This window comes from Trichechus manatus, unplaced genomic scaffold (assembly GCF_000243295.1).
Source record: "Trichechus manatus latirostris isolate Lorelei unplaced genomic scaffold, TriManLat1.0 scaffold00041, whole genome shotgun sequence".
NCBI lineage: Eukaryota > Metazoa > Chordata > Mammalia > Sirenia > Trichechidae > Trichechus > Trichechus manatus.
In genome coordinates this window covers 5,002,806-5,030,116 of record NW_004443977.1, presented here as the reverse complement: position 1 = coordinate 5,030,116, position 27,311 = coordinate 5,002,806, and the positions used below count along the sequence as shown (strand labels likewise).

Sequence of the window (27,311 nt, the reverse complement as noted above, 5' to 3'; positions counted from 1 at the left end):
CAATTAATTTCTACTTTCATCAATGGCACCTAAAAATTATAATTAACTTGAAATGCTACAGTGAATTCAAAGTTAAGACTATATTGAAGTACAGCCAAGCCATCACTATTGAACTTTAATGTGTTTAAAGTATAAAAGAATAAATAACAAGTGACAAGATTATTCCTAAGTAATTTCTATATGTTGGATTGAAATTAAGGGACTACAAGCAAGACAGGTCAAATAAACACTATAGGGGACTGTGAAATTACAAATTGATGCAACGGATTACAGTCACCATCTGCGGCATGACAGTATGTCACTGAGTACTAGGTAGATAATTTATTGCTGGTGCCTTTCCATTAGGTTATATGTAGAACCTTTGTTTTTCCAAGTATGACACAGAAAAACCAAAACAAACCCATGAGGCTCCCTAACTATCACCCGTAATTATGCTTGCAAGCCTTATCTCACAGAAATAAAGTGGGAAAAAAAGACAAAAGTTTACAAGACTAAAACATCCAGGAAGCATCACCTAACAGAATGCTCAACCTACCCAACTATGAGGTTCTGACTCTCCAGCTCTGGTCTGCTGAGCTTCACGCATTTCAAAAGGGACCAACCTTGATGCTAAATGCATTAGAACCCGAATAATGCCTTACCTCTGAGGTCCAGAGGCATAAAAAGTGGCTGGCATACAGTTGAGGCCAATGAAAACGAAAGGGATAAAGAAATGCAGCATTTTATCATAGACTTAAATAGCAATCTTTCAAAACCTTATAGTATACTAAATTGATTCCTCTAACATACAATGGCTTTATTGTAAATTGAAAATACTTGTTTTCAATTTTTAGAAAACAGTGGATTATTCAGATAAAATAATTCTCTACATAAATAGTAAAATAGTTGATTTACCGTCTATAGTAACTTAAAAATGAATGAAGTTATACCTAAACCCACTGATGAATTTTAATGATGCTAACATAAGTTTTGAAAATATTATGCATTTTAGAAAACACAAGCAATAAGTTATTTTTTACGAATGCCTTGAGAAGTAATTGATAGCAATCCAAATGCTACATGTGCTAGTTAGTCATGTTTGTGAATTCAGCATTTTTACTTTCGTTATTAGTGATACTCTGAAAAAATGCATAATGCCCATCTTAATTAATTAATCAGCGCGTCTTTCATTTAGAATAGACTTTCTTCTGTGTTTCTAATGAAGTGATAGATGATTTGGAAAACAGAGCCCTATTGAACATAAGTGATAAAACACAGGAAGTTACACAGACATCCAGAGAAAAATGAGGGAAAAGAGGAGAAGGTATATTTGTCAGAAATGGGAAGTATATAAAAATTAAAGAACAATAATTGAGGAAGGAAAAAATTAAATTATTTCAGGGCCAACATTAGGGGTTAACTGGAAGATAACTTGAGAAGTCTGATGAGGTCCTTGTCATAGAATTCCAGTAGCAGTGGAGATGGACTATAACATGATTGAAAAAGAAGGAAGAAGATAGAATTTGATCATATTCTAGAGAAACAAAATTATATAATATATTTACATATTTCTTAATATGCCTTGTGCATCAATGTAAATGGAAACAAAGGAAAAGAATGAAAATTAATTAATCTGTGGACATACCATAAGCTCTGGAATTAGAGAAGCCACCATACAAAACAAATTATTCTCCCTTTCACTTCTGTTTACTGCCTGCCTGCCTGCCTGCCTTCCCTCCTGCCTTCCTTCCTGCCTCCCTCGCTCTCTCCCTTCCTTCCTTCCACATCTACTGAGCACCTGTTATTAGAACCATTGTGAAAGTAGAGACGAAAGCTCAGAGTTACAGGAGAGAATTACTAAGCAAACAATTATAATATGTATAATAGTTGCTGTAACAATATCTAAAGCATACTAAGTTATTATATATCTCAGGGACTCTTATAAGCATTTCATACGATTAATCATTTAGTCTCCATCATGCTCTTATATGGATGGGTGCTACTACTATCTACGAAAGAGAAAATCAAAGCACAAGGATGTTAGATAATTAGCCCCAATCCACACAGTTAATATGCAGCCGAATTTGGGTTTGAATCTATGCAAAATAGCTGTGTGCTACTACTGTGCTATACTGTCTTTTATAAATACAAGAAAATATTGACTATAAGCTCATGGTTCTATAAAATCACATTAAGTGCATTTATTCATTTATTTCTTTATTTTCCAAACATATCTGTTAAATCATACTACTGGAGACATTTGTCATTACACAAAATGTCAGCAAACGTGTAGGCTTTGCCTCAGTGGGGAGAAAAATCCTCCTCTTTAAGTTCAGTGTGTCTTTTAAATACTTTACCAAAAATCATTAGCATAATTCTATGGTACAAAAATTTTCCTCAGTGGTCTCTTAGGGTACCTAGGGGGGCAAAGATGAGCAGCATTTTGGGGAGGTGAAGTAAGTCTTTAAGGATGGATATGAATTAGACATTTGAAGTGGAAAACGGTCTGTTACATAGAAGAAATACCAAGAGGAAACAATTTTTCAAAAGAAACAGCATTAAACACATATTAGTTAATTTCACATCCTTAAATATATCGTGTTTAATAATTAATGGTAGTTGAAATCTATTTAGTGAGTGTGTAGTAGGCCTTTGCACAGTATTTGTGTAATAAGAAGCTCTTTGAACTGAGGTCTCCAAAGTGAAGTGGATTACAGTATACCAAAAGCAATAATCCAGAGGCTTTTCTTACCTTGTATACTGTGATTTATTATTGTAGTTTGTAGTACTTCAGGATATTTCCAGTGTGGTTAATTCTACACAAACTAGCCCTTTGATAATCACAGTTTTCACAATCTTTTGTCAGGATGGGACCAAGAAAATCTTTCATCCCTCACAAAATTTCACTGTTATTTTTTAGCAGAACATTTAGAAGAAAAGTTGACCTTAAAGATGAGTTATATTTTTCCTCCGAGCACACGTATTCCTAATTTGCTGACCTTTTATGTGATGACAAACGGTTGCCAATCATGTGCTATAAACAGAGATTTTTGAAAATAATAAACACACTTAATCATCCCATCAAAATAAAGGTGACATTTTAACAGTGAACATAAAAGGAACCATTTTCAAAAGAAATTTGCATTATAGAACATTTTGATAACAGATGTTTGAAATTGTTTTCCCTGCCAAATATATGTAAGTGCAGTCACTTTTAAAAACTCTTGTATGTAGCTCCTTAAAAAATGTAAAAACAGAATTTACTGCTTTAAAATATGCAGAAACTTATGACTAGTTTATTAGACCAAATGGCTGACCTCAGGATGTGAGAAATGACTGGCAAAATTTTAACAAAAATGCCTTTACATAATTGGTTGATGAATTTGAAAATTCATTATCCAAACTGGTAAGTATAGACTATGATGCACTTTTTCCCTTTAGAGTTTTGTACCTTTGGAAGTAATCATTTGCAGCTCTGATAGCCACTAAATCCAAACATAAATTCGACTTGTGAATCACTGTATCACAGTGTTAAACAAGATTTTCAAAAGTATAAGCATACTGAGTCATCTTTTCTCACTAAAATGCCACTTAATACTGTTGTTATTTTTCAGTGAGAACCAATAAAAAAATTACAGGTCATAAAATATAATTTGAAATATTGAAAATTGCATCTTCCTGTCATCCTTTTTATTGTAGGTGTGTGCATACGTTATCACATATGTAAAATATCAATATAGTAAACGCCTAAAACATTTTTATAATTAAAGAAAAAATATTTGGAGACCATCTTGGTAGAAACCTGATAGAAGGCTGACTAATGGAGGCATGAGAACAGCCAAAGGGCATAAAGAAGGCAGACTCATGTTGGAGAGTTGGTCAGCTTCCTGACTCTTGTCACTGGCCAGCTGGCTGATCTTAGGCAACTTACTTTACCTCTCTAAGCCTCTGCTTTCTCAGTTCTGAAAGGGGAACCCTGCTGATAAGATTCCAGTAATAATTATGAAGATGTTGTAAGTAAAGTGATAGCATGGTTAGTGGCACATACCTTTTTTATGCAAATAACACGTGTCTTCTACATTTGTTTGCCAACTGTGCCCTCCCTCTGGGAGGTATTCTCATACACTCCACTATGCCAATTTTTTTTTCACATGTTGTTGTAAAAACAATTAGCGTAGTGTGCTTAGGAAAATACCTTGCGAGGGGAGGGCACAGTTGGCAAACAAACATAGAAGGTGCATGCTATTTGTGTAAAAATATGGTAGTAGGTGTTCAGTAAATGTTAGCCATAAAATCAGCTCTTGGAATAGTGAGCGTTAGCACAAAAAGCCAAAGTTATAGTTATATTGGGTACATAATAATTACTACATTATTTTAAGATATATTTCTTTGGTCTTGCTGTGTGTTCATTGAACTGTGTGTTCATTGAGGGCAGGCACTCTATCATAATCAGCTCCCCGGAACCTCGTGTGTTGCCTAGCACACAGATCTTTAATAACCGTTATTAAATTGAATGTGGCTGAGAAATAAAATCTAGGGAGAGAAGGTACAAACTTTGCTTTTATTTCCACATTCTAGTCTTTGAATAACATCAGGTTCCTGTGAGAGTTCATTATATCCTATCTGGTGAAACCAACAGGGTGCAGGATGAATTATGGAGTAGACAAAGGACCAGACACCAAATGGGACCCAATAGGTTAAATTTTTTTGGTGAGTTTTTACTTTCTCTGCCTTATAGGAACTCACAGTGACCAGCTCCTGGATCTTTTGGCTGAAGCCAAGACAGGAAAACACTGTATGCTGGACAAGTGCCAGGAGTCAGTCTAAGGAGCAAGGCACAGCCACCAAAGGCAGTCTAGGTCATGAACTCTTTGTGTCTGATTCATGATAGAAGACTAAATGTCAGCAACTCTGACCATCGCCTTTTCAGCTCTGACATGACTCACAGATGTATTATTCATCCCATTCTGTTTTACTGTATAGAAAGAACATTCTTTAAACCAATTCAAAAGCCTTAATATTTTCATTGGGCTTGTGAATGACTAATAATCTCTTTGCATTTATTTTAAATGGGCTCTCAAATTACTGCTGTATATTGGGATTTTTCAGGTGGCTTTTTGGGAGGGGATTATAATTTTTCATTAAATTTTCATTTTCTGACAATATTGCACAATCTTCTTTTCCAATTTTAATAAAAGAATTATTACTGTTTTATAACTTTAAGGAGAAATGCTCTGCAGGTAGCCCTGTAAAACAGAGCAATTTCATGAGTTTCCAAACAGCAAGCTATTGTATAATCTCTGCTTGGTAATTATAGAGATTTATATCTCTCCAATCATCCCTCACAAAATTCAGGGCTGATCTGTCCAGTTGACTTAGAGACTGACTTATAGGTCTCCACATTCATTATCTTTGATAATAAGCTGTTATATTAGGTTAATGATTTAAGACTGTTATATGTTTGGGGATGGGAGAAAGACATTTAAGATTAATTTATAGAAATATAATCCACTGGTCATTTTCATATTTCATCAAAAAATATTTTAGAAGGTATCTTAATACTAATCGATCACATTGAAGTGACAAAATGTACTGTTCTTACTGCACTAATAAGTGAGGGAAGTCATTTATCTCCTTTCAGGTCGACACATTCAATTGTTGCTGTTGTTGTTAGGGGTCCCCAAGTCGGTTCCTACTCATGGTGACTCTATGCACAACAGAACAAAACACTTCCCATTCCTGCATCATCCTCACAATTGTTGCTATGTTTGAGACCATTGTTACAGCCACTGTGTCAATCGATCTCATAGAGGGTCTTCTTGTTTTTCACTGACACTCTACTTTACTAACATGATGTCCTTGTCCAAGAACTGGTCCCTCCTGATAACATGTCCAAAGTACACGAGATGAAGTCTCACCATTTCGCTTCCAAGGAACGTTCTTGCTGTACTTCTTCCAGTTCTTCCAAGATGGATTTGTTCATTCTTTTGGCAGTCTGTGGCATATTCAATATTCTTCAGCAACATCACAATTCAAAGGCATCAATTCTTCTTCAGTCTTCCTTACTCATTGTCCAGCTTTCGCATGCATATGAGGTGACTGAAAATACCATGGCTTGGGTCAAGCACATCTTAGTCCTCAAAGTGACTGACATCTTTGCTTTTAACACTGTAAACAGGTCTTCTGCAGCAGATTTGCCCAATGCAATATGTTGTTTGATTTCTTGACTGTTGCTTCCATGGGTGCTGACTGTGGATCCAAGTAAAATGAAATCCTTGACAACTGCAATATTCTTCCATTTATCATGATGTTGCTTATTGGTCCAGCTGTGAGAATTTTTGTTTTCCTTATGTTGAGATGTAATCCATACTGAAGGCTGTAGTCTTTGTTCTTCATCAGTTAGTGCTTCAAGTCCTCTTCATTTTCAGCAAGCAAGGTTGTGTCATCTGCATATCGCAGGTTGTTACTGAATCTTCCTCCAATTCTGAGGCCGCTTCTTCATATAGGCTGGCTTCTCGAATTATTTGCTCAGTATACAGATTGAATAGATATGGTGCAAGGCACCCCTTTCCTGATTTTAAACCACTCAGTATCCCCTTGTTCTGTACAAACAACTACTTCTTGGTCTATGTACATGTTCCACATGGGCACGATTAAGTGTTCTGGAATTCCCAATCTTCACAATGTTATCTATAATTTGTTATTATCCACACAGTCAAATACCTTTGCATAGTCAATAAAACGTACGTAAACATCTTTCTGGTGTTCTTTGCTTTCAGCCAAGATCCATCTGACAACATTCCACGTTCCCTTCTGAAACTGGCTTGAATTTCCGGTAGTTCCCTGTCAATGTACTGCCGCAACCATTTTTTGAATTATCTTCAGCAAAATTTTTCTCACGTGTGATATTAATGACATAGTTAAGTAATTTCCGAATTCTGTTGGGTCACCTTTTTTTGAATGGGAACAAATACGGATCTCTTCCAATTGATTGGCCAGGTAGATGTTAGCCAAATTTCCTGGCATAGATGAGTAAGCGCTTCCAGCATTGCATCCGTTTGTTGAAACATCTCAATTATATTTCATTAATTCCTGAAGTCTTGTTTTTTCGCCAATGCCTGCAGTGCAGCCTGAACTTTTTCCTTCAATACCATCAATTCTTGATCATATGCTATGTCCTGAAATGACCGAACATCAACTAATTCTTTTTGGTACAGTAACTCTGTGTATTCTTCCCAACTTCTTTTGATGCTTCCTGCATCGTTCAATATTTTGCCCATAGAATTTGCCCAATATATTGCAACTTGGGGCTTGAATTTTTTTTTTTCCATTCTTTCAGCTTGAGAAGTGCCGAGTATGTTCTTCCGTTTTGGTTTTCTGACTCCATGTCTTTGCACATTTCATTATAATACTCAACTTGTCTTCTCCAGCTGCCCTTTGGAATCTTCTGTTTAGCTTTTACATCATCATCTCTTCCATTCACTTTAGCTATTCTACGTTCAAGAGTAAGTTTCAGAGTATCTTCTGACATCCATTTTGGTCTTTTTTTCCTTTCCTATTTTTTAATGACTTTTTTCTTTCTTCATGTATGATGTCTCCTTGATGTCATTCCACAACTCTTCTGGTCCTCGGTCATTAGTATACAATGAATCAAATCTACTCTTGAGATGTTCTCTAAATTCAGGTAGCATATAGTCAAGGTCGTACTTTGACTCTCGTGGATTTGTTCTAATTTTCTTCAGCTTCAACTTGAACTTGCATACGGGCAATTGATGGTCTGTTCTGCAGTCAGCCCCAGCCTTGTTCTGACTGATGATACGGAGCTATTCCATTGTCTCTTTCTGCAGGCGTAGTCAATTTGTTTCCTGCTTATTCCATCTGGCAAGGTCCATGTGTATAGTCACCAATTATGTTGCTGAAAAAAGGTATTCCCAATGAATAGGTTATTGATTTTGCAAAATTCTATCATGCGATCTCTGGTGTCCTTTCTATCATCAAGGCCGTATTTTCCAACTACAGATCCTTCTTCTTTGTTTCCAACTTTCGCATTCCAATAACCAGTAATTATCAATGCATCTTGACTGAATGTTGGATCAATTTCAGACTGCAGAAGTTGGTAAAAATCTTTAATTTCTTCATCTTTGGCATTAGTGGTTGGTGCATAAATTTGAATAATACTCATATTAACTGGTGTTCCCTGCAGGTATATGGATATTATCATATCACTGACAGCGCTGTACTTCAGGATAGATCTTGAAATGTTCATTTTAACAATGAAAGCAACGCTGTTCCTTTTCAATTCCCAGCATAGTAGACCACATGATTGAAGTAGACCTTCAGTGTAACCTGGCAGTCTATCATTATCAAGGAATTAACATAAACTAAACATTACAAAGAAGCAGCATACCAGTATACTATGGATTGAGTTGATGTAACACGTCAAATAATTTCATATAACAATATGTTACGCAGTTCTTGCTACTACATAGAAAAAAAAAAACTTTAGTTACACTGGTCACCTTTGTCAATATTTCATAAGATTCACCTACAAAAATAAATTTATTTTAACTCCTTCCTGAACCATAGAGATATAAAACAGCTAATAATTTTATATTATATTAAGCACATGCATTTTTTTGAAACTAAGAATGTAATATGAATATTTAAAATGTAGGTGATTCAAAGTTTTTTTAATTTTTTAAATAAATGAGGTAAATCTGAAGCAAAATCATCACAACTGTCTAATGCTACTTTAGTGAAATGATTCTGTATAATTCTATAGTCGTGTTTTATTTGTAGACTTTTATGTCAATATTTTAGTTAACAACTTTCATTATCTAATTAATAGCTTAAATTCAACAAATGTCTACCTTTGCTGTATTTTTTAATTGTCTGTAATGCATAGCTACAATTTAAATACTACATTATTTTTTTAATCACCTGATTTGGAAGGATTTTCACAAAATGAACTCATTAAATGAACTTGATTACTAATCATTGATGTATTTAACATACACTTACAAAAACATTTCACGTATACAAAAATATTTTAAAGGTCTGTTCCTAGCATTAATGAACATAAAACAAGTATATATAACACTACTAATAATATAAATTTTTATTTTGCCATTAAACCAATTAAAAGTTCATTTATGTTAAGATTCACAAACCTGACTATGCACCTACATTCATCTTATGTCTATTAGAACTCTACTATGGTAAAGCACTTGTGCTATGCTGACTCCTTCTTGGCTGTTGCTCTTAGAAATACTATAGAGAATAGAACCAGTACACAAATAGCTCAAACCTCAGGAAGGTCACCGTGACAGCAGTACAAGCCCTGTTTTCAGAGGAGAGAGAAATCACTTTATGCAAAAAGTTGCCATCAACAAAGCAGTCTATGAGAGGCAACTTTTTAATAAGAACAGTTTTATTTCCAAGCATTAGTCCTTCATCTTTTCATATAAGTGAAAGTAAATAAGAGACACTTTCTGAGAACATCCAGTTATAGCACTTCGAGAGAGAGAGAGAGGAAAAAAAAAAAAGACCTGAACTGAATAGAAAATAAATATAAAATATAGGTCACTGCCAAATTCATATTTTCTATATGACTTTTCCTTTCTCAGTTGTTTAGAAAACATCTAAGTTTTCAGGGCTAAATGCATAAAAACTCTTGCTCTTCCATAGATGATCCATTAGCAGGAGTAGACTCCACTACATCATCATCTAAGCTATTTTAAAGCAAGGAGAGGTTGTGGGACCTTTGTAACCAAACACAAATCATTCTGCTGTTTTTCTTAAGTCACACCGAATACACTCTTCCCACAGTGGCCCCTCGTCTCTTGCTTCCTCTGAAGTCTAAAATATCTGCAACATGTGTAGCTGCTGATTAAGACATTTAAAGCTCTGCCATTAGCTTTTTCTCAATAATATGTGGAATTGAAAACTTCTTGATCTGCATTCACCTTAACAAATTTGCCTCAGAGGACTAGAGTCTCACACACTGAACTCATATCCTGTTCACACCATCTGTATGTCTATCAACACATTCCTTTATTTATGTCAATCGTAGATTGTATATGGGAAGATAACTGGAAGAAATTACAAGTCATGTTTCTTTACTGACCCAGAACCAAAAACTAAGGATATTTCTTGTGTAGTTTTCCAGAGTCCTTGTTTTCTCCATTATCCTCATTAAATATTGCTAAGACAGACTATGAAGATTCTGCTTTGTATGGCTTGACATTCCTCAGATAACTTAAATCTGTGCTCAATAATTCCCTGTGTTATCTCCTCTCTTTCCTGCATCTTCAATCTCTTCCTCTGCACCTGCTCCATCACTCGGCAAATAAACATGTTGCCTTTTATCTGAAAAAAGGAGGCCCTTTATTTGACCCTTTCTCCTTTTCATCTTCACAGCCAAAGAGTTTGAAAGTGCAGTCTACATACTCCATCTCCATTTATTCACATCAAATTCACTGTTGAAGCCATAGTAATCCAAGACAGTACCAGTTTTAGCGTTGAAAGTCCTACAACCCAGAAATCCCTCAGTGCTGGGCAAACTGGGAGAGCTGGTCACTCCAAACTCTTCTTCCTCTTATAATCTCACCTCAGCTCTTCAGATTCTGGTAGTTAAACCTCCTATCTTTAATCCTTCCTCTCCTTTTCACCCCTACAAACACTCCTCGTTCAAATATTCAACCTCTCATAGCCTTTTGTATGAGTCTCCATGAGACTGACTCCCTTACTCTGCTAGCAAAATAATAGTCTTTCTAAAAGGGAAATGTGATTATGTTGTCCTACTTGCTTAATGCTCCTTAACAGGTCCTCTCTAAAACAGTATAAAACTTCAACCAGATTCTTAATGATCTTCTTCTTCTCTACCTATCATTTCTTTGTTGTTCTTTAAGTTCCCTCCATATATAACATTATTCCCAGAATATTCCATTGCAGCCTCACACTTCTAGGGCTTTGTACATGCACTGCCCTTTCCTCGAATCCACCCTTCTCTAGAAACCTGCTACATTCTACTTACCCTCTAAATTTCAGCCTCCTCTGTAAAACTATCCACTCTCTGCCAGACTGGTGAAGATTCTCTTTCTTGCTTTCCCTCTGTATCTTGTATATTCTTCCATTGTTACCTCACTGCATTAAAATAGTCTCTTGTTTCTCCTTCCTTATCAGTTATAAGATCCTAAGGAGAAGCACTATGTGTATCCCTGTTGTATCCCCTGCACCAGAAAAGTTTCTGTTCAATAAATAATTGTTGCATTAATATTTAATGAGTAATGGTTATATTTATTTATATATTTTATATAAATATTTATATATTTTATAGTCCTCATGTTTGTGAGGTAGATTAGATAAGAGTACAAAGACAGAATCACATAAGTATGAACTTACTACCATTCTTTCACCCTACACATCCTTGCCCAGTTACTTTATAAGTTATATCTAATACCTTAGAGAGGCTAGAATTATCAAAATCTTGAAAAAGAGTTAGCAATTTGCTTACTGTTCTTGCATCCCATATAGACAGGGACTTGTCTGCAGAAGCTGTGAGAAGAGTGTTGGAGAATGGAAAAAACTCAATGCTGTTCACTGAATCTGTATGGCCATACAAGGTACATCTGCATCTTTCACTGTGTAGAGAGAGATTAAGAGTTAAAGTTTTAGGAGTTAGCACCTAATTGTTGTTTATGGTTTCTACACAATGCTAATAAAAACAATTTAACTATTGAGGCATAAAGTAGCTTTACAAATGGCAAGAATTTAAAGAAAAGCTCTTTAAAAGGGAAAATTCTACAACTATCTTATATTCCAAGCACTTTATAGAATTAGTAGCATAATATTTCCTAAATTTAAATTACCTTCAATTTATAGAGTCACTTCGTAAAGCCATCTTTATACTATTGCATTTTTCCCGTCATGAAATTGCATAAAAATTGTTTCCATCTTTTAAAGGCATAAATTAAGGGGAAAAAAAAATTACGCTAATCCCTAAGGCCAAGTAAACTTTTAAGGTCATTTTTCCTTCTTTTTTTTTTTTTTTTTTTTTTAGCCTTGTCTGTAGTTGATACAATTTTAGAAACTCTGGGGTGGCGGCCTAACAATCGGTGTTTTTAACAAGCTCTGCAGGTGATTCTGATGCATGCTAAAGTTTGAGAATCACTGTTCCAAACTACTAGATGTGACTGTGCAGGGGTAACAATTGCAGCTTTGTCTTTTGACATTTTATGAAAGGGCTGCTTTTTAATGAAACAGGCTACACATAAAGTAGCAACACTACTCACTTGTAATAATTTGCTTTTTAATTTCCATTATTGTAAACCTATTTTAAAAACAGAGGAGTAGAAACAGGATAACTAATAAGTGCTGAGAACAGAAGAGTCAAGATAAACACACCTATAATCTGATAGAGTTGCTGAGTCGGAACTGACTTGACAGCACCTAACAATGACAACATAATCTGATAGAAGTCCCTGAGTGGTGCACAGTTAATGTACTTGGCTGCTAACTGACAGGTTGGAGGTTGGAGTCCATCCAGGGGTGCCTTGGAAGAAAGGCCTTGTGACCTACTTCCAAAAAATCAGCCATTGAAAACCCTATGGACTGTAGTTCTACTCTGACACAGATGGTATCACCATGAGTCAGAGTCAACTCCACAACAACTGGTTTTTGGTTATAATCTGATAACTAGTCAATCTCTGAGTAACTAGTTCCTCATTGTCTTGAGCCATGTCATATGTGATGGCATGGTATAGTGGGAAAGCTGCAATGAGAGCCAGGAGACTGGGTTCCGGTTCTAGTGTTGACAGGAACTAGCATGGTAATCATAGAGAAGCTGTTTAATCTCTGTGGCAATCAGTTTTCTTTTTGTGTGAAAAAGACTGTTTAACTTGGTGCACTAAGAGATCCAGTCTAGCTCCAACATTCTAAGTTTCTTTGACCCAGATTGTAAATGTAGAAGCGTAGGGGAAAAGTCTTCTCGAGCATAGCTTCTAAGAACTGTTAGGAACAAAGTTTGTTTCTCCCTACTTAAATATTTGTATTTGGCATTTTTGAAGACAGAATATACTAGAGTAACATTTTAAATGGCTGAAAATTCAATATTTAGCCAAAAAATAGCTTTAATAATGAGGATGAAATGAATGTTTGCACATAAACAAAAGCTGAGAAAATTCATCACCAGCAGATCTTTACTACAAGAAATGCTGTAAAGACGTTGTTGAGGATGAATAGAGATGACACCAGATGAAAACAAGGGTATACATAAAAGAATGAAAAGAATCTGAAACTACAAATATATGATTATATATATACTTGTTTCTTAATTTTTTAAAAGACAATTGACTGTTCAAAATAAAAAACAGTAATATTGTATTGAAGTGTGCATTAAGTTTGTAGATGTAAAATACAAGATAACAATAGCAGAAAACCTATAACCTATTGCCGTCAAGTCGATTCCAACTCATAGAGACCCTATAGGACAGAGTAGAACTTACCCAAAGGGTTTCCAAGGCTGTAAATCTTTACAGGAGCAGACTGTCACATCTTTCTTCTGCGGAGCAGCTGGAGGGTTCAAACCACCAATCTTTTGGTTAGCAGCAGAGCACGTAACCACTGCACCCCCAGGGTTCCTCAGCACAAAACATGGGGGTACAAATAGAATTATATTGCTTTAAACTCTTTGTAAGGAGCCCTGGTGATGCAGTGGTTAAGCAGTCAGCTGCTAAGCAAAAGGTTGGTGGTTCCAACCCACCAGCTGCTCCATGGGAGAAAGATGTGGCAATCTGCTTCTTTAAAGATTACAGTCTTGGAAACACTATGGGGCAGTTCTACTGTGTCTTATAGGGTCGCTATGAGTTGGAATCAACTCCATAGCAATGGGTTTAAGGTCCTTATATTTTATGAGGACCTAAGCTAAGGTGGGGAGAGCTGATTTGAGCTGCCAGATGTCAGAGTAACCAATAAAGATAAGCCAAAATGGAAGTAACAGAAAAGGCTTTAATTACTTACTATGATAGTATAAGCAAAAGCTAACCTTGGAAAGCTCCGACTGCCTGCCCTATGTTCCATTTTTCCCCATAGGACTATGCCAGGCAAGGATCAGGTGGATCAGCGCAGATGTTAGGATGCATCTCATTGCCAAGGAAATTCCAAACAAAAGGCTTTTGAAGTTTTTATAAACCCAGAGCTAGGTGGAGGGAGAGGGAGAAGGGCTAGGAGAGGAAAAGTACTAAGTAAAAGTGCCTTCAAGTTTTCTCCCTCCCCTTTACCCTGTTAACGAGGTTTCAGCAGAGGCACTTGAGGAAGGCTACTGCTGATGGCCTAGGATAAGGAGAGCTCCCAGTGAAAGCATCTGGACTAGGAATGCATACATGAGTAAAAGCATGGCTGTCCAGGAGAGCCTGAGTGCTTGACAGCAACTCCCTCTAGAGACTGCAATACATTGGCTGTGCACCATGTCTAGTATAGGGAGGACAGTTTTTCCCTGCGAGGATTGTCAGTTAAAGCCTTTGTACTTGCCTGTATTGGGGCCTAAAATAATTATACAAATTTTTAACCAGGAGCCAGATTCTTCACATTTTAGGTGAAATAGTACAATATTAACTCTTACTAGATTGTGATTAAAAAATAATAAAATATTGGTAATTATAATAATATGGTCTAATCTCAAGAACATTGAATAAAAGAATCCAGGCAAATAAGCATACATATATAACTATATAACTCTATTCATATGAAGTTCAAGAACAGACAATCTATGATTATGGAAACCAGAATAGTTTTTGCTATTGGGGGTGGGTTTTCATTAAATGGAGGCACAAGGAATTTCTGCGAGTATAGAAATATTCTATAACTTTATTGGTTTCATAGGCATATAAACTCATCTAATTGGGCATGTAATGTCTGTGAATTTCACTGTATGAAGACATCATCTCAATTAATTAAAATCAAAATAAATATGGCTTGTCAGAAAGCTTCTTTCTTTTAGCTTTAGTCTCACAATCTTTGGGGCATGATCAATAAATTTAAATATATATTTCTATGAATAATTGGATATTTATAGTGATCTAACTCTCTTGTCGTTTATGTTTCCCAGATAAACAATTTTTCATACACGTATGGGGCAAATACATAGGTCTACACAGGTGGACAGAGATACTTTAATATTTGGAATAACTACACCATTAATATATTTATTTTCTGCTTTCCAAAGTCATAGTTGATGGAAAATAGAAAAATTTCTAGTTTTTTTTTTTTTAAGTTTTCTTAGGTTTTTTTTTTTTTTTTTTAATTGTACTTCAGGTGAAGGTTAACAGAATAGTTTCTCATTAAACAGTGGTACACATATGATCCTGGTCAGAGCAGTCAGTGGTGGTAGCTGGGCACCATCTAGCTGTACTGGACTCAGTCTGGTGAAGGCCTTGGTAGCTGTGGTCCATTAGTCCTTTGGACTAATCTTTTCCTCGTATCCTTTTCTCTTCACTCGCCCTTGCTCCCGAAGGGGTGAGACCAGTGGAGTATCTTAGATGGCTGCTCACAGGCTTTTAAGACCCCACACAATACTCACCAAGGTAGAATGTAGACCATTGTCTTTATAAACTGTGTTATGCCAATTGAGCTAGATGTTCCCTGAGACCATGGTCCCCACAGCCCTCCACCAAGCAAAAAAATTTCTATTTTTAATAATTAAAAAAAGAAAAGACAAAGGAAGGGAAACATGAAGAAATAGGAAAATAATCCACAAAAGATTTAACTGAGAAAAGTAAATGAAAGAAAATACAAGCAAAAGAGATAACTGAGGAAAAGAAAAGATGACCTGTGAAGAGTAGAAAAGTATCAGCAAAATATTAAGGTATGATTAATGCTTCTAATTTCCTATTAGCTGTCATTGAAATAGGTTTCCACCTGTGACTAAATTAAACAGTACTATTTGTAACTAGTTCAATACTGGGAAATTTTTTAAAAGCTGTATATATTAAACAGAAATAAAACTAAATAGGATTTTATTATTTTTCTTAAATTGAGGCATACATGCAAAATTTGCCATTAAACTAAAAAGTTTTTTTTATTTACAAAATTCAATAGTTTTTAGGTAAATACAATAGCATTACAAATACGAGTATATCTGTTTCATCACAATGGTACTCTAACAAGTGCACATAGGCAGAGAATGAATATTTGAACAACGTGTCCTTACAAATATATTATTCATACTATCAGTAAAATATTGTACACATTCATAATTTGTATTCAGGCTTTGTCTGTTGTCATTAAAAGCAAATTCAATTATTTGGGAGTATATTAATTTATAGTAGTGGGGTGGAGGGAGCAATTTCACAATGACATATTATAGCTCCCATATTTTCCCAAACAAAAAGAAAAAGCTGGGTCTTCACATAGCTTAAGGGGGGGAAAGAACTGCTCAGGAAGGAAAGAAATCTGCTCACAAGTCGCTTAGCTTAAGGTGTGGGGCATTCCAGGCAGACAGGCTTCAAGAGCAGACTTGTTGAGAGATTAATTAGCTGCCAGAGAAGAAAGGCCCATTCAGAATTCTTTTGCAAGGTGAAAATGGACTAAAGTGATGAAGCATGACAGCACTGCAAGGGATGGAAATGATTTGTACATTCCCATCAAAAACATAAACACTGAAACCTCATGCAATTTTCTCTCTGTTTCCCTGTCTGTTGTTTTCCTATCATTTTGTAGGGAGAAGTGAGTTCACAAGCAATAGCTCTTACTTAACTTACCTTCTGCTTTTCCTCTTTTTCCCCTCATCTCTCCTATTCTCTTGTTTGCTCCCTTGATTTAATCTACTACTCTGGTAACTGAACGACAGATATTTCTCTTAACTTTCATCTCCCTGTAAAATAAAGTTATCTGCTCTTCTAGCTCAGATACATTTTCATTTAAATTGTATTTCCATAAAGATGGTAACTCATAAGGAGACACAGTTTTAACATATAGTTTTCCTTTGTGAGGCATAAATAAACTTTTAGGCTTTTATTTCCTTTGGTATGTTTGTTTTATTTAACACTATTAATATCAGATATGAAATTGCATCTTTAAAACCTCGGGTGAATACACGGGTCAATAAAATGTGGTTAATGGAATTATGGAACATTTACAGGAATGCAGCAACAAGACATTTTTTGAGTGAACATGAAGGAAAAGCACCCTCACCCCTCAAAAGACTCATCTTTGTTTCAAAAAGGAATAATGGAATACATTACCCTATTAACTCTTAGTAGGCATGGACTTTAAACAGTATTTATATAATTGAGTCAAAACACAATGATAAAATTTATTACGGAGGTTATCTGAAATGAAAATTCTTTATGAAATACCTAGCTCTAATAACCCAACATAAGCATAAGCAAAACCTAGTTAAATTCCCATACTGCCATTCATGACATCCAAGTTCAATGAGGGAATTCCTGTACTCAATGATTTACCATTAAGCTATTTTAACAACCCATTGGGATTTTGCATCTCAGCAAGGCAAATTTTGTAAGTGACACTCAAATTCTTACTTCAAAAGTAACAACCTTATTCAAACGAAAGCCTTGTCTTTGTTTTACATTACCAAAAAAAAAAAACAAAAAAACAATTACTTCATCATACCATAATTCTTTCTTTGTGACTATGGAATAAAGTTGAATATTTACTGGGGAAGGGGAAGTGTTAGTTCCTAAATAAAAGTTATCACAGAGTCTGCCACAAGCCCTATGGTAAAATTCATTGTAACCTGTATCTGTATGGAAATCACATGATCTGAGTGTCTCCTCTAGGAAGGATCATGAATAGGCCATAGGCCACAGCTCCTATACAAGGAAAGATCTTGGCCAAAACTCTTGACAGTGAACATACAGGCTGAACACTGCCCCCAGATGGTCCTAAAACTCATTTATCTAAAGGGCAGATTCCTGGCAACTCCAAATATCTGGAATACAGCCAGGATCTTGGGAACAGAAGCAAAAGGTGAGTAAATAATATAACCATAACAGAGCTAAGAACTTAGAGTACCTTCGAGTTCTTTTTCAGTTTTGTTAAAATTTCAATTGAACTGTTTTTGTAAGAGTATGGGGTGCAGAGAGGAGATTAAGAGATTGAAGTTGTACACACTGATATTATTTAGAAACAATGGAATTTGGCAGTAACTGGGAAACAGAAAATAAAATAAAATAAAAAGAAGGCCAAATACCTAAAGGAAAAGGCAACCCAAGACAAAGTAATAAAGGCAAAAGCAAATGACTACCTATACCTCAACAGTTTCTACATTTCTAAAATATAGTTTAAGCTAACATTTTTTAAGCACTTTACAGATGTTAACTAATGCAATCTTCACAACAACACTGTGAAATAATTGTAATCTCCCCAGTTTACAGATAAGGAAACTGAAGTATAGAGAGTTTATGTAAGTTGCTTAAGATCACTTAGGTAATTAGTTAGAGGCAGGATTTTAGCTAAAACAGTTGGCTTAAAAAGATGCACTTTTAGCCACTACATATACTGCCTTTCTCACTGTACAGCATGATATTAATGTCAACTGAGGACCTTGGGTCATCAACAATTGCTCTTTAGGCAGAAAAATACACTTTTGAGATTTTCTTTAAAAATGGTTAACTTTTAAAATATTTTAGTGCTTATCAGTAAAATATCTATCACCCAAAAAAGTAGTTTATGTTAACTCATTTTCCACAATGCTAGATAAATCAACTTTTACGGATTAGAAACATTTTTAAATTTAGATTAAACAAATGTAGTCTGTTGTGCTGAAGTCTTTTACTGGCTTGAAAGAGAAAAATGTGCACATCTTTTTCCAAGTCCACATTCATTACGTTCACATAAGTAGCTTGAAAGTGGCCAAGGTGGGACTATTTATACCACGGGAATTGACAAACACCACAAATAAGGATTTTTATTTTTCTGAGAGTAAGTTTACAAACACATCACCTCTGATACCTATCTTTTGTTTAGCCAGAATTGTTTTATCTTTCAAATTTATATTAATTACTTGTAGATTTCTGAAAAATCTCACTTATCATCTTCTGATCATACTTTGCATGTGTTTGAGTTTTCTTATTTTATTTTATTATTTTTTCTTTTCTTTTTTTAAACAAGTTAATTTGACTCATAAGAGAATGAATGTGATAATTAATGTTAGCACCTTAGTTCTTAACGATATAACAGAAAACTATTTCTTTGGTGATACCAGAACTCTTCTTTTCCTTTCAGAGGCATAGATTTGTTTCCTGCCATTGGTAACTTCCAGGTCATTTTCTATCTATTGCATAATTTAATCTGGTTTAAAATATAGTTCTCCCTAGATATTACTATAAAATGCAGAAAGAGCTAGAAATGAAATGTCACATTGCTAGGCTGATCCTCATGGTTTGGGTTTCTGAAAGTTAACAGACTAAATAAAATGGTTACTTATGCTTTAGAACCTGTGTCTTATGAGGCAGAACCATGAAAGCCAATCCTTCATGCACCTGAACCTCAGACCTGAGTAAGAAAGAGTGAAAGTTCATAAGTTTCAATCATATAGTGCTGCTTTTTTAATGTTTTGCAGTTATAAGATTAGTTTTTAAAAGAACTTTAACTTCTAAAAATTCTATGATTTAAAACCATCAAGTAGCCATTTATGGGCTTTTTCCATACGTAAAAAATGACAACAGGATTTTTTAAGTGTTTCTTTTTTTTCTTTGAAAAAGCTTTAAACATCAAAGGAAATTGATTAGCTTTGAAGATAATTTTGATCAACTTCATGTAACTCTAAGTTGATCAAGAGATGTAAAATTAGATATTTTACATATCTTTTTAAAAAATTTTATTGTGTTTTAGGTGAAAGTTTACAGCTCAAGTTAATTTTCATTCAAAAATTTATACACATATTGTTTTGTGATATCAGTTGCAATCCCCACCATGTGACAGCATGCTCCCCATTTATACCCGGGGTTCTCTGTGTCCATTTGTCCAGTTCCTGTGCCTTCCTGCCTTCTCTTCTTGCTCTAGGACAGGAGTTGCCCATTTGGTCTCATATATTTGATTGAACTAAGCAGCACGTTTCTCATGTGTGTTATTTTTTGTTTTATAGGCCTTTCTAATCTTTGTCTGAAAAGTGGGCTTTGGGAGTAGTTTCAGTTCTGGGTTGGCAGAGTGTCTGAGGGTCAGAGTTTCGGGGGTTCCTCCAATCTCTGTCAGACCAGTAAGTTTGGTCTTTTTTCATGAATTTGAATTTTGCTCTACATTTTTCTCGCACTCTATCGGGGACTCTGTTGTGATCCCTGTCAGAGCAGTGGGTGCTAGTAGTCGGGCACCATTTAGTTCTTCTGGTCCCAGACTGGTGGAGGCTCTGGTTCATGTGGTCCTTTAGTCCTCTGGGCTCATATTTTCCTTGTGTCTTGATTTTCATCATTTTCCTTTGCTCTGGACTGGATGGGACCAATAAATGACCACTCACAAGCTTTTAAGACCCCAGACTCTACTCACCAAAGTGGGATGTAGAACATTTTCTTTATGAACTATATTATTCTAATTGACCTAGTTGCCCCCTGACACTATGGTCCCCAGCCCCTAGACCCAGCAACTCAATCCCTCAAGGTGTTTGGATGTATCTAGGAAACTTCTATGCCTTTGCTTTGGTCCATCTTTGTTGACTTCCCCTACACTGTGTCTTGTCCTTCCCTTCACCAAAGTTGACACTTGTCTACTATCTAGTTAGTGATTTCCCCTCCTCCTCCCTCCCCACCCTCGTAACCATCAAAGTGTTTTTTTTCTGTCTGTAAACCTTTTCTTATGATCATGATCTGATACAATATTTGTCCTTTTGTGACTGACTTATTTCACTCAGCATAATGCCCTCCAGATTCATCCATGTTGTGAGCTGTTTCTACGAGTCATCATTGTTCTTCATCATTGTGTACTATTCCACTGTGTCTATGTACCATAACTGGTTTATCCGTGCATCTGTTGATGGTCACTTAGGTTGTTTCCATCTTGTTGCTATTGTGAATAATCCTGCATTCAACATGGGTGTGCATATGTCTATTTGTGTGGTGGTTCTTATTTATCTAGAATATATTCCTAGGAATGGGATTGCTGGATCATATGGTATTTCTATTTCTAGCTTTTTAAGAAGGCACCATATCGTCTTCCATAGTGGTTGTACCATTTTGCATTCCCACCAGCAGTGCATAAGAATTCCAATCTCCCTACAATCTCTCCATCATTTGTTATTTTCTTTTGTTGTTGTTGTTGTTGTTTCATGCCAGTATTGTCAGTATCTAATTGTAGTTTTGATTTGCATTTCTCTAATGGATAATGATCACACGCATTTACTCACATGTTTGTTAGCCACCTGAATGTCTTCTTTGGTGAAGTGTCTGTTCATGTCCTTTGCTCATTTTTTAATTGGATTATTTGTCTGTTATTGAGGTATTGAAGTATTTTGTAGATTTTAGAGACTAGACCCTTGTCTGATATGCCATAGTCAAAAATTTTTCCCCAGTCTGTAGGTTCTCTTTTTACTCTTTTGGTGAAGTCTTTTGACGAGTGTTTAACTTTTAGTAGCTCCCAGTTATCCAGTTTCTCTTACAGTGTTGGTGCATTGTTAGTTATAGTTTGTATGCTATTTATGTCATGTAATAGGGCCCCTAGTGTTATCCTTATTTTTTCTTCCATTATCTTTTTCTTTTTAGATTTTATATTTAGGTCTTTTGATCCACTTTGAGTTAGTTTTTGTATATGGTGTGAGGTATGGATCTTGTTTAATTTTTTACAGATGGATATCCAGTTATGTCAGCACCATTTGTTAAAAAAAACTGTCTTTTCCCCATTTAATGGACTTTGGCCCTTTGTCAAATATCATTTGCTCATACATGTATAGATTTATGTCTGTGTTCTCAATTCTGTTCCATTGGTCTAGTAATATTAAATATTTTAAATCCAAAACCACTTCTGAAATATGTTATTCAAACTTCTCTCTACCAAATATTAAATATAATATGTTAACAAGTAGTCACCCTGATACATTAGATCTTACACCTCTTTTTCTTTCTCAGCCAATCTTACAAGAATTCTTAGTCAGAAACCAGTTATCAGGAGTTAAATACAGGGATAAAGGAAAAGTTCTCCAGCCTCAGCAGCTGGGCTCTATGGAGTAGGGAGTTCAGCAAGTATGGCAGAAACGAATGAAAGCAGGGCTGGAATGAGTGGAAAAAACCCTTAGATTATCTTGGGACTTGTGCTCTGCAGTAAAGATTCTACTGTTGGAGAAAGAGTTTTCGACCCACCTGTTTCCTCATGCTTGGAGATTTCAATTCAAAGCTCAGTGCCTCTTGACCATAAAGGGGTGGAAAGCTGAATGTTCCCACATCTATCACTTTGTCACATCAGTGTGTTTATTTCCTTCAGAGCACCAATTGCTAGATGAAATTAGCTTCATTATTTATTTATGTTCTTGTACCCTCTCATGTCCGCCAGCCCTAAATACAATTATATGTTCCATGACAGCACTGGTCTTGTCTGTCATGTTCCCCATGACAGTAACACATAGTTGATTTGGACTAGGTACTCAATAAATGTGTGTTATTATTAATGAATCTGCAAATCTTGATGATCTGTGAATAGACATCACTACTTCCCAATACTAAACTCTTTATCCAATATCCTTCCCTTTGAAAACCATCTTAAAATAATGAAGTTATTGGTTAAAAATAATTTACTATTCTTTATGTGATTTCTATTACCCTAAAAGAGGAAGGGTTATATTATCAACACAAATGATCCAAAAATTATTTCCTCCCGAAGGAACTGTAAAAACTGCCAGTATTTTAGTTCTCATTTCCTCATCTGAAAGTAGAATTTAGTTAACTTAGATGTTTGACTTTAATTCACAAGATTTCTCTTAGGAATAAAAACTCCTAAAAAGTATTAGATTGATAAATTCTATGTCACCCTCCTTGATAGTATCAACCTGAGGCTCCCACTTCTCTATTGTGTTACTTAAAAAAATGTCAGCAAAAGTGAGCATTTTTTAAAATGTTCGAATGAAGAAAGAGTCATTAACAAGGAAAATGTGAGGAAATATTTTAAGGCTATCTGGGTATTTTCAGTTCTGCCACAACAGATCTAGTACACAATGTTCCTCTCAACTTTATTACTCTGGTTGCTTCTGTGGACTCTCTGGAGTGACTTTATACCTGATAGTGAAATAGGAAATTTGTTTTTGGAGACTTATTTCCCCAATATCTCCCTCTTTGTGCTATGTATGTCTAACCCTTGTATTCCTTCTGAATTGAGCAAAGTCTTACAGGAATAGTTCATACAGGGACTCATTTCCAACACCTAAAGGCAAATATGGAACCATCTGTACCCTCTCATTCCTTTGTTCTTCTTTGTGTATCACTAGTTTCTTCTCTTCTTACTCTTTTATTAATTCCTTAGCAATGAAGGCAAGGGAGAAAGTTGGGGATCATGGGCAGAATAGGATTGAGGTGATGTAAAACTACAGAAGGAATAAAATCAAACCCAGTTTGAACTCCCTAAATCAGGGTCCATTTCTTGATGAATATAATGAAAATACTGGGAATAGTAAACAAAATTTAACCACAGTTTATTTTTTCTCCATTAGTCTAACTTTCCTGTTTACTCAAAGGCTGTCCTCTTTCTTTCTGGACCTCAGAGTCTTCTACTCACCAAACAAGAATATAAAACATATAAAAATATAATACATAAGACAAATGCAGACAGACTGAAAGGGCAAATAGCTTGGGAATAGCATTGGTAGGAGAGCTTCCTTATGATTTTATTCTTGCTTATTTTACATACCTGTGATTCAATAGTTGAGGTATACTTGTGTTTATTCAGTATCTGTTTACTCTGAGTACAGTGAATTTTTTAGTTTCCTAGGGCTGTCATCATAAAATATCACTGCTGGCTTATAAAAACAGAATACTATTGTCGGAGTGTTGGCCATGTTGATTCTTCCTGGGGTTTTCCGGGAGAATTGTTCCAATGCCTATCTCCCAGCTTCTGGTAGCTTCAGGCATTCCTTGGCTTACAGGTGCAGCATCACATGGTATCCTTTCTCTGCCTTTGTGTATCTTCTACTCTTTTATAAAGACACTAATTATATAAAATTAGTTCCCACCCTACTCCAGTATTACCTTATGTGAACCTAACTGATATCTTCAAAGACCCTGTTTCCAAACAGGGACACATTCATAGGTACAGGGGTTAGAACTTCAAAATATCTTTATGGAGGACACAATTCAATCCATAACATAACCCAACCTTCTAGATTTTCCCAACTGACCTGATTTTGTAAATTTTTTTCTTTTCAATAAATAAAATATAGCAAATGTGTTAAATAAGATTTAATTGTCATGTCTTTGAAATAGTTAATGTACAAATCAGACTAAACTTATTGTCAGACCTTTGTCACTAAAACTCTGTTTTAAAATTGTATTTTGGAATGGGTTTCTTTATCATTAGTGTGCCTGGTAATATCAATGAATGATGCCATTCTTCAGTTGCAGTATAATTTATTGAATTATTAATTTGAATTTATTCTCCTAGAGACTTTTCCCTAAACCTTCACATTACGCAGAGGGATGGCCTTTGTGATTGCTTTCCTCTGGAATGTTGAATGAACAAAGAATAGAAACTACTTGGAGTCAAAGGTGTTTCTCATCTTTTCTAAAACTAAGTTCATGCTAGTTATCGCCAAAGGGAAAGAGAGGCAGCCGGGAAGATTTAAGGACAATGAAAAATAGTGAGTGAATTCCCCTGGAGTGGAAAAGGGTTGTCAGGCTCTGTGAGCAGGAAATAATTTAGTATCACTCCATGGCAGTGCCCTGATGAGGTGGCCAGATCTCAGAGAGCTCAGTCTTATGGTACATAGGAGAGTCTGAGTTCAAGACCCAAGGCTCTCCCTCTGTCTAAAGATGCTCAAGTCCCACGTGAGAGAGCAAAGTAATAGACAACACCATAAGCTGGGAACATTGAGCATCTTAGACTTGGACAGATAACCAATGGCCAGGGAAGGTACCTAATGATTAGTGTTGAATAAGTCCCCAGATCCTCGGCACAATTCTAGGGAGGGACCTACCTAAGAATGACTATGGTGGGAATTTCCAGTTAGACTTATGAGACAGAGAATCAAGTCTAAATTAACTTGACTTCTAGAAATTATAATATGTAATATTGACATATTAATGTAATGTATTATTTCTCGCACACCTTAATTTGTAGGTAGAGATTCATATGTGGTGATTATAAATGTACTCATAAAGAAAATAAATTCCACATATATTGTTTATGGCAGGAACAGAGAGGGGTTAGGAAGGGTGAAATCATCTTTTCTCTGCTGCCATATGGAAGGACCTCTGGATCTACCTTTCCTGACACCCTTTTGCTTCCTTTCGGCTTCTCTAGCCTCCTCCATGGAAATCCGCCTGATAATAGTCTATGCTGCTCACTAATGCCCCAAATATTTTTCCTGCTGATTCTAATACATATTTAAACTTAGCAGCTTCTCTACCTCATAATTCTTAGGTCAGGCTTCAATGAGCAACTAACTAATTGAATAAATTAATCTATGCTAATAAAATGATAAGGATGTACATAAAGGCTTCCTTTCAACTAACATCCTGCCTCCCATTCCTCTTGGTCCCACTCCTTAGAGCGTATTTTTAATATTCACTTTTTAAACACAATAAATGCCGTATTAAAAACCATAATAAAGCCTTGTCTTTATTCTTTTTTCCAGGAGAAGTTATTCTTAATGCACAAATCTCAGTCCATATCAGGAAAGAGACAAATACAGTAGTAGGGATGTAGAAAAAAAAATATTCAGGATCATGCAAGACCTTGTAATGGTTCTTAAATTACATGATTAAATTGATTGTGTTGGATCAGTTCTTACTTTGGAAATAATTTTGCTCCACTGATATGTTTAAACAAAGAACATCCATTTTGTTTTCCTTACATTGTAACAGTAATATGGAGAGCAGAATTCAGAATAGAGGGCACTTAACAAAAGCAGTCATGAGTACATTAGTAACTCATTTGGATGTGTCTCTGAGCCAGTGAGTGGAAACAGAAGCTTTAATAGTAAGAAGAATAATTGTTTTCTCTTGCCCTAATTTTCTAAAATCCTAAGGGAAATTATTCTCTCTCTCTGAAATATCTAATTAATAGCTAGACTGAAAGATACATGACTTCTAACTTGATCTAATATTTAATCTGTTACTAACTAATGAAACTGACATTCTGTTCACCAGAAAGAATCAAATATCAGAGGAATGATATGATATAGTAGATTTTTAAGAATGTTTCCTCTTCTCCATTTCATTTATTGAATAGCCTGTACCTTTCATATTAAAACTAATGTTCTTTCTTTAGCTGGTTATTCATTTACTACTCCATTAAAATGTCCCCTGGTATGCATTCCTAGCCATCATAACTATGAATTATATTAGGGCTCTCTGCATTTTATTGCCACAACAATGGCTGTTCACACCTCCTCCCCATAAAATCTCACAAACACCAACTAATTAACACTTTTAAAGAAAACTACCAACTGTAAAAATATATTAAACCAAGTTTAGAAAAAAAAATCAAGCTTTTCTTTATATTTATAACATCACACTAACTTTTTTAAACTTCTACCATGAGTCTTTGTATCACAAATTGATTTGTTAAGAACTAAATATATTATTGGAAAAGTTCTATAGAATTGTGTAGATAATTATAAAGATACTTCATCACCTCATAGTGTTGATAGAAATCACCATCTTAAAGGGGAGGATCATAAACAGAATGACATTTTTATCACCCATCCATGATATGATTTTTACCCCATATGTGCTGTGTTCAAATCAGGGACAGAACTTCGTAGTGAAGACCCATAGACAAATACAGCAAAGTGGCCAACTTAAGATGTTAAAATGCCAGTTTGTTTTATGAGGTTATAAATATATCATATCATGTCTTTACACTTTATGACCTCTATTTTATTCCTTGGTAGATTCACATATGACATATCCAATTACTTATGTCAAGAATTTGAAACTACCAATATATATATATATATTTTTTTAAAAAGCACTTCCTATTATTTTTTACTAGACTTTGTCTTTGGATTCAGTAATTTTCTTAAACAAAATCTGAATTTTTTTGAGAAAACATTGTCTTCTTATTAAGCATATCTTTTAAAGTTTTTTTTTTAACTGTACTTTAGATGAAGGTTTACAGAACAAACTAGCTTCTCATTAAACAGTTAGTACACATATTGTTTTATGACATTGGTTAACAAC

The 27,311-nt window shown here is 35.2% G+C and overlaps 1 protein-coding gene across 1 annotated transcript in view; it reads right to left on the bottom strand.

Annotated features, from left to right (window-relative positions):
* The window catches only part of SPAG16 (sperm associated antigen 16), a 999,944-nt gene that overhangs the window by 363,486 nt on the left and 609,147 nt on the right, over positions 1-27,311 (bottom strand). Inside the window, exon 13 of the mRNA XM_004376284.2 lies at positions 11,495-11,621. Coding sequence (XP_004376341.1) covers positions 11,495-11,621 — 127 coding nt within the window. The remainder of the gene's footprint in view (positions 1-11,494; positions 11,622-27,311) is intronic.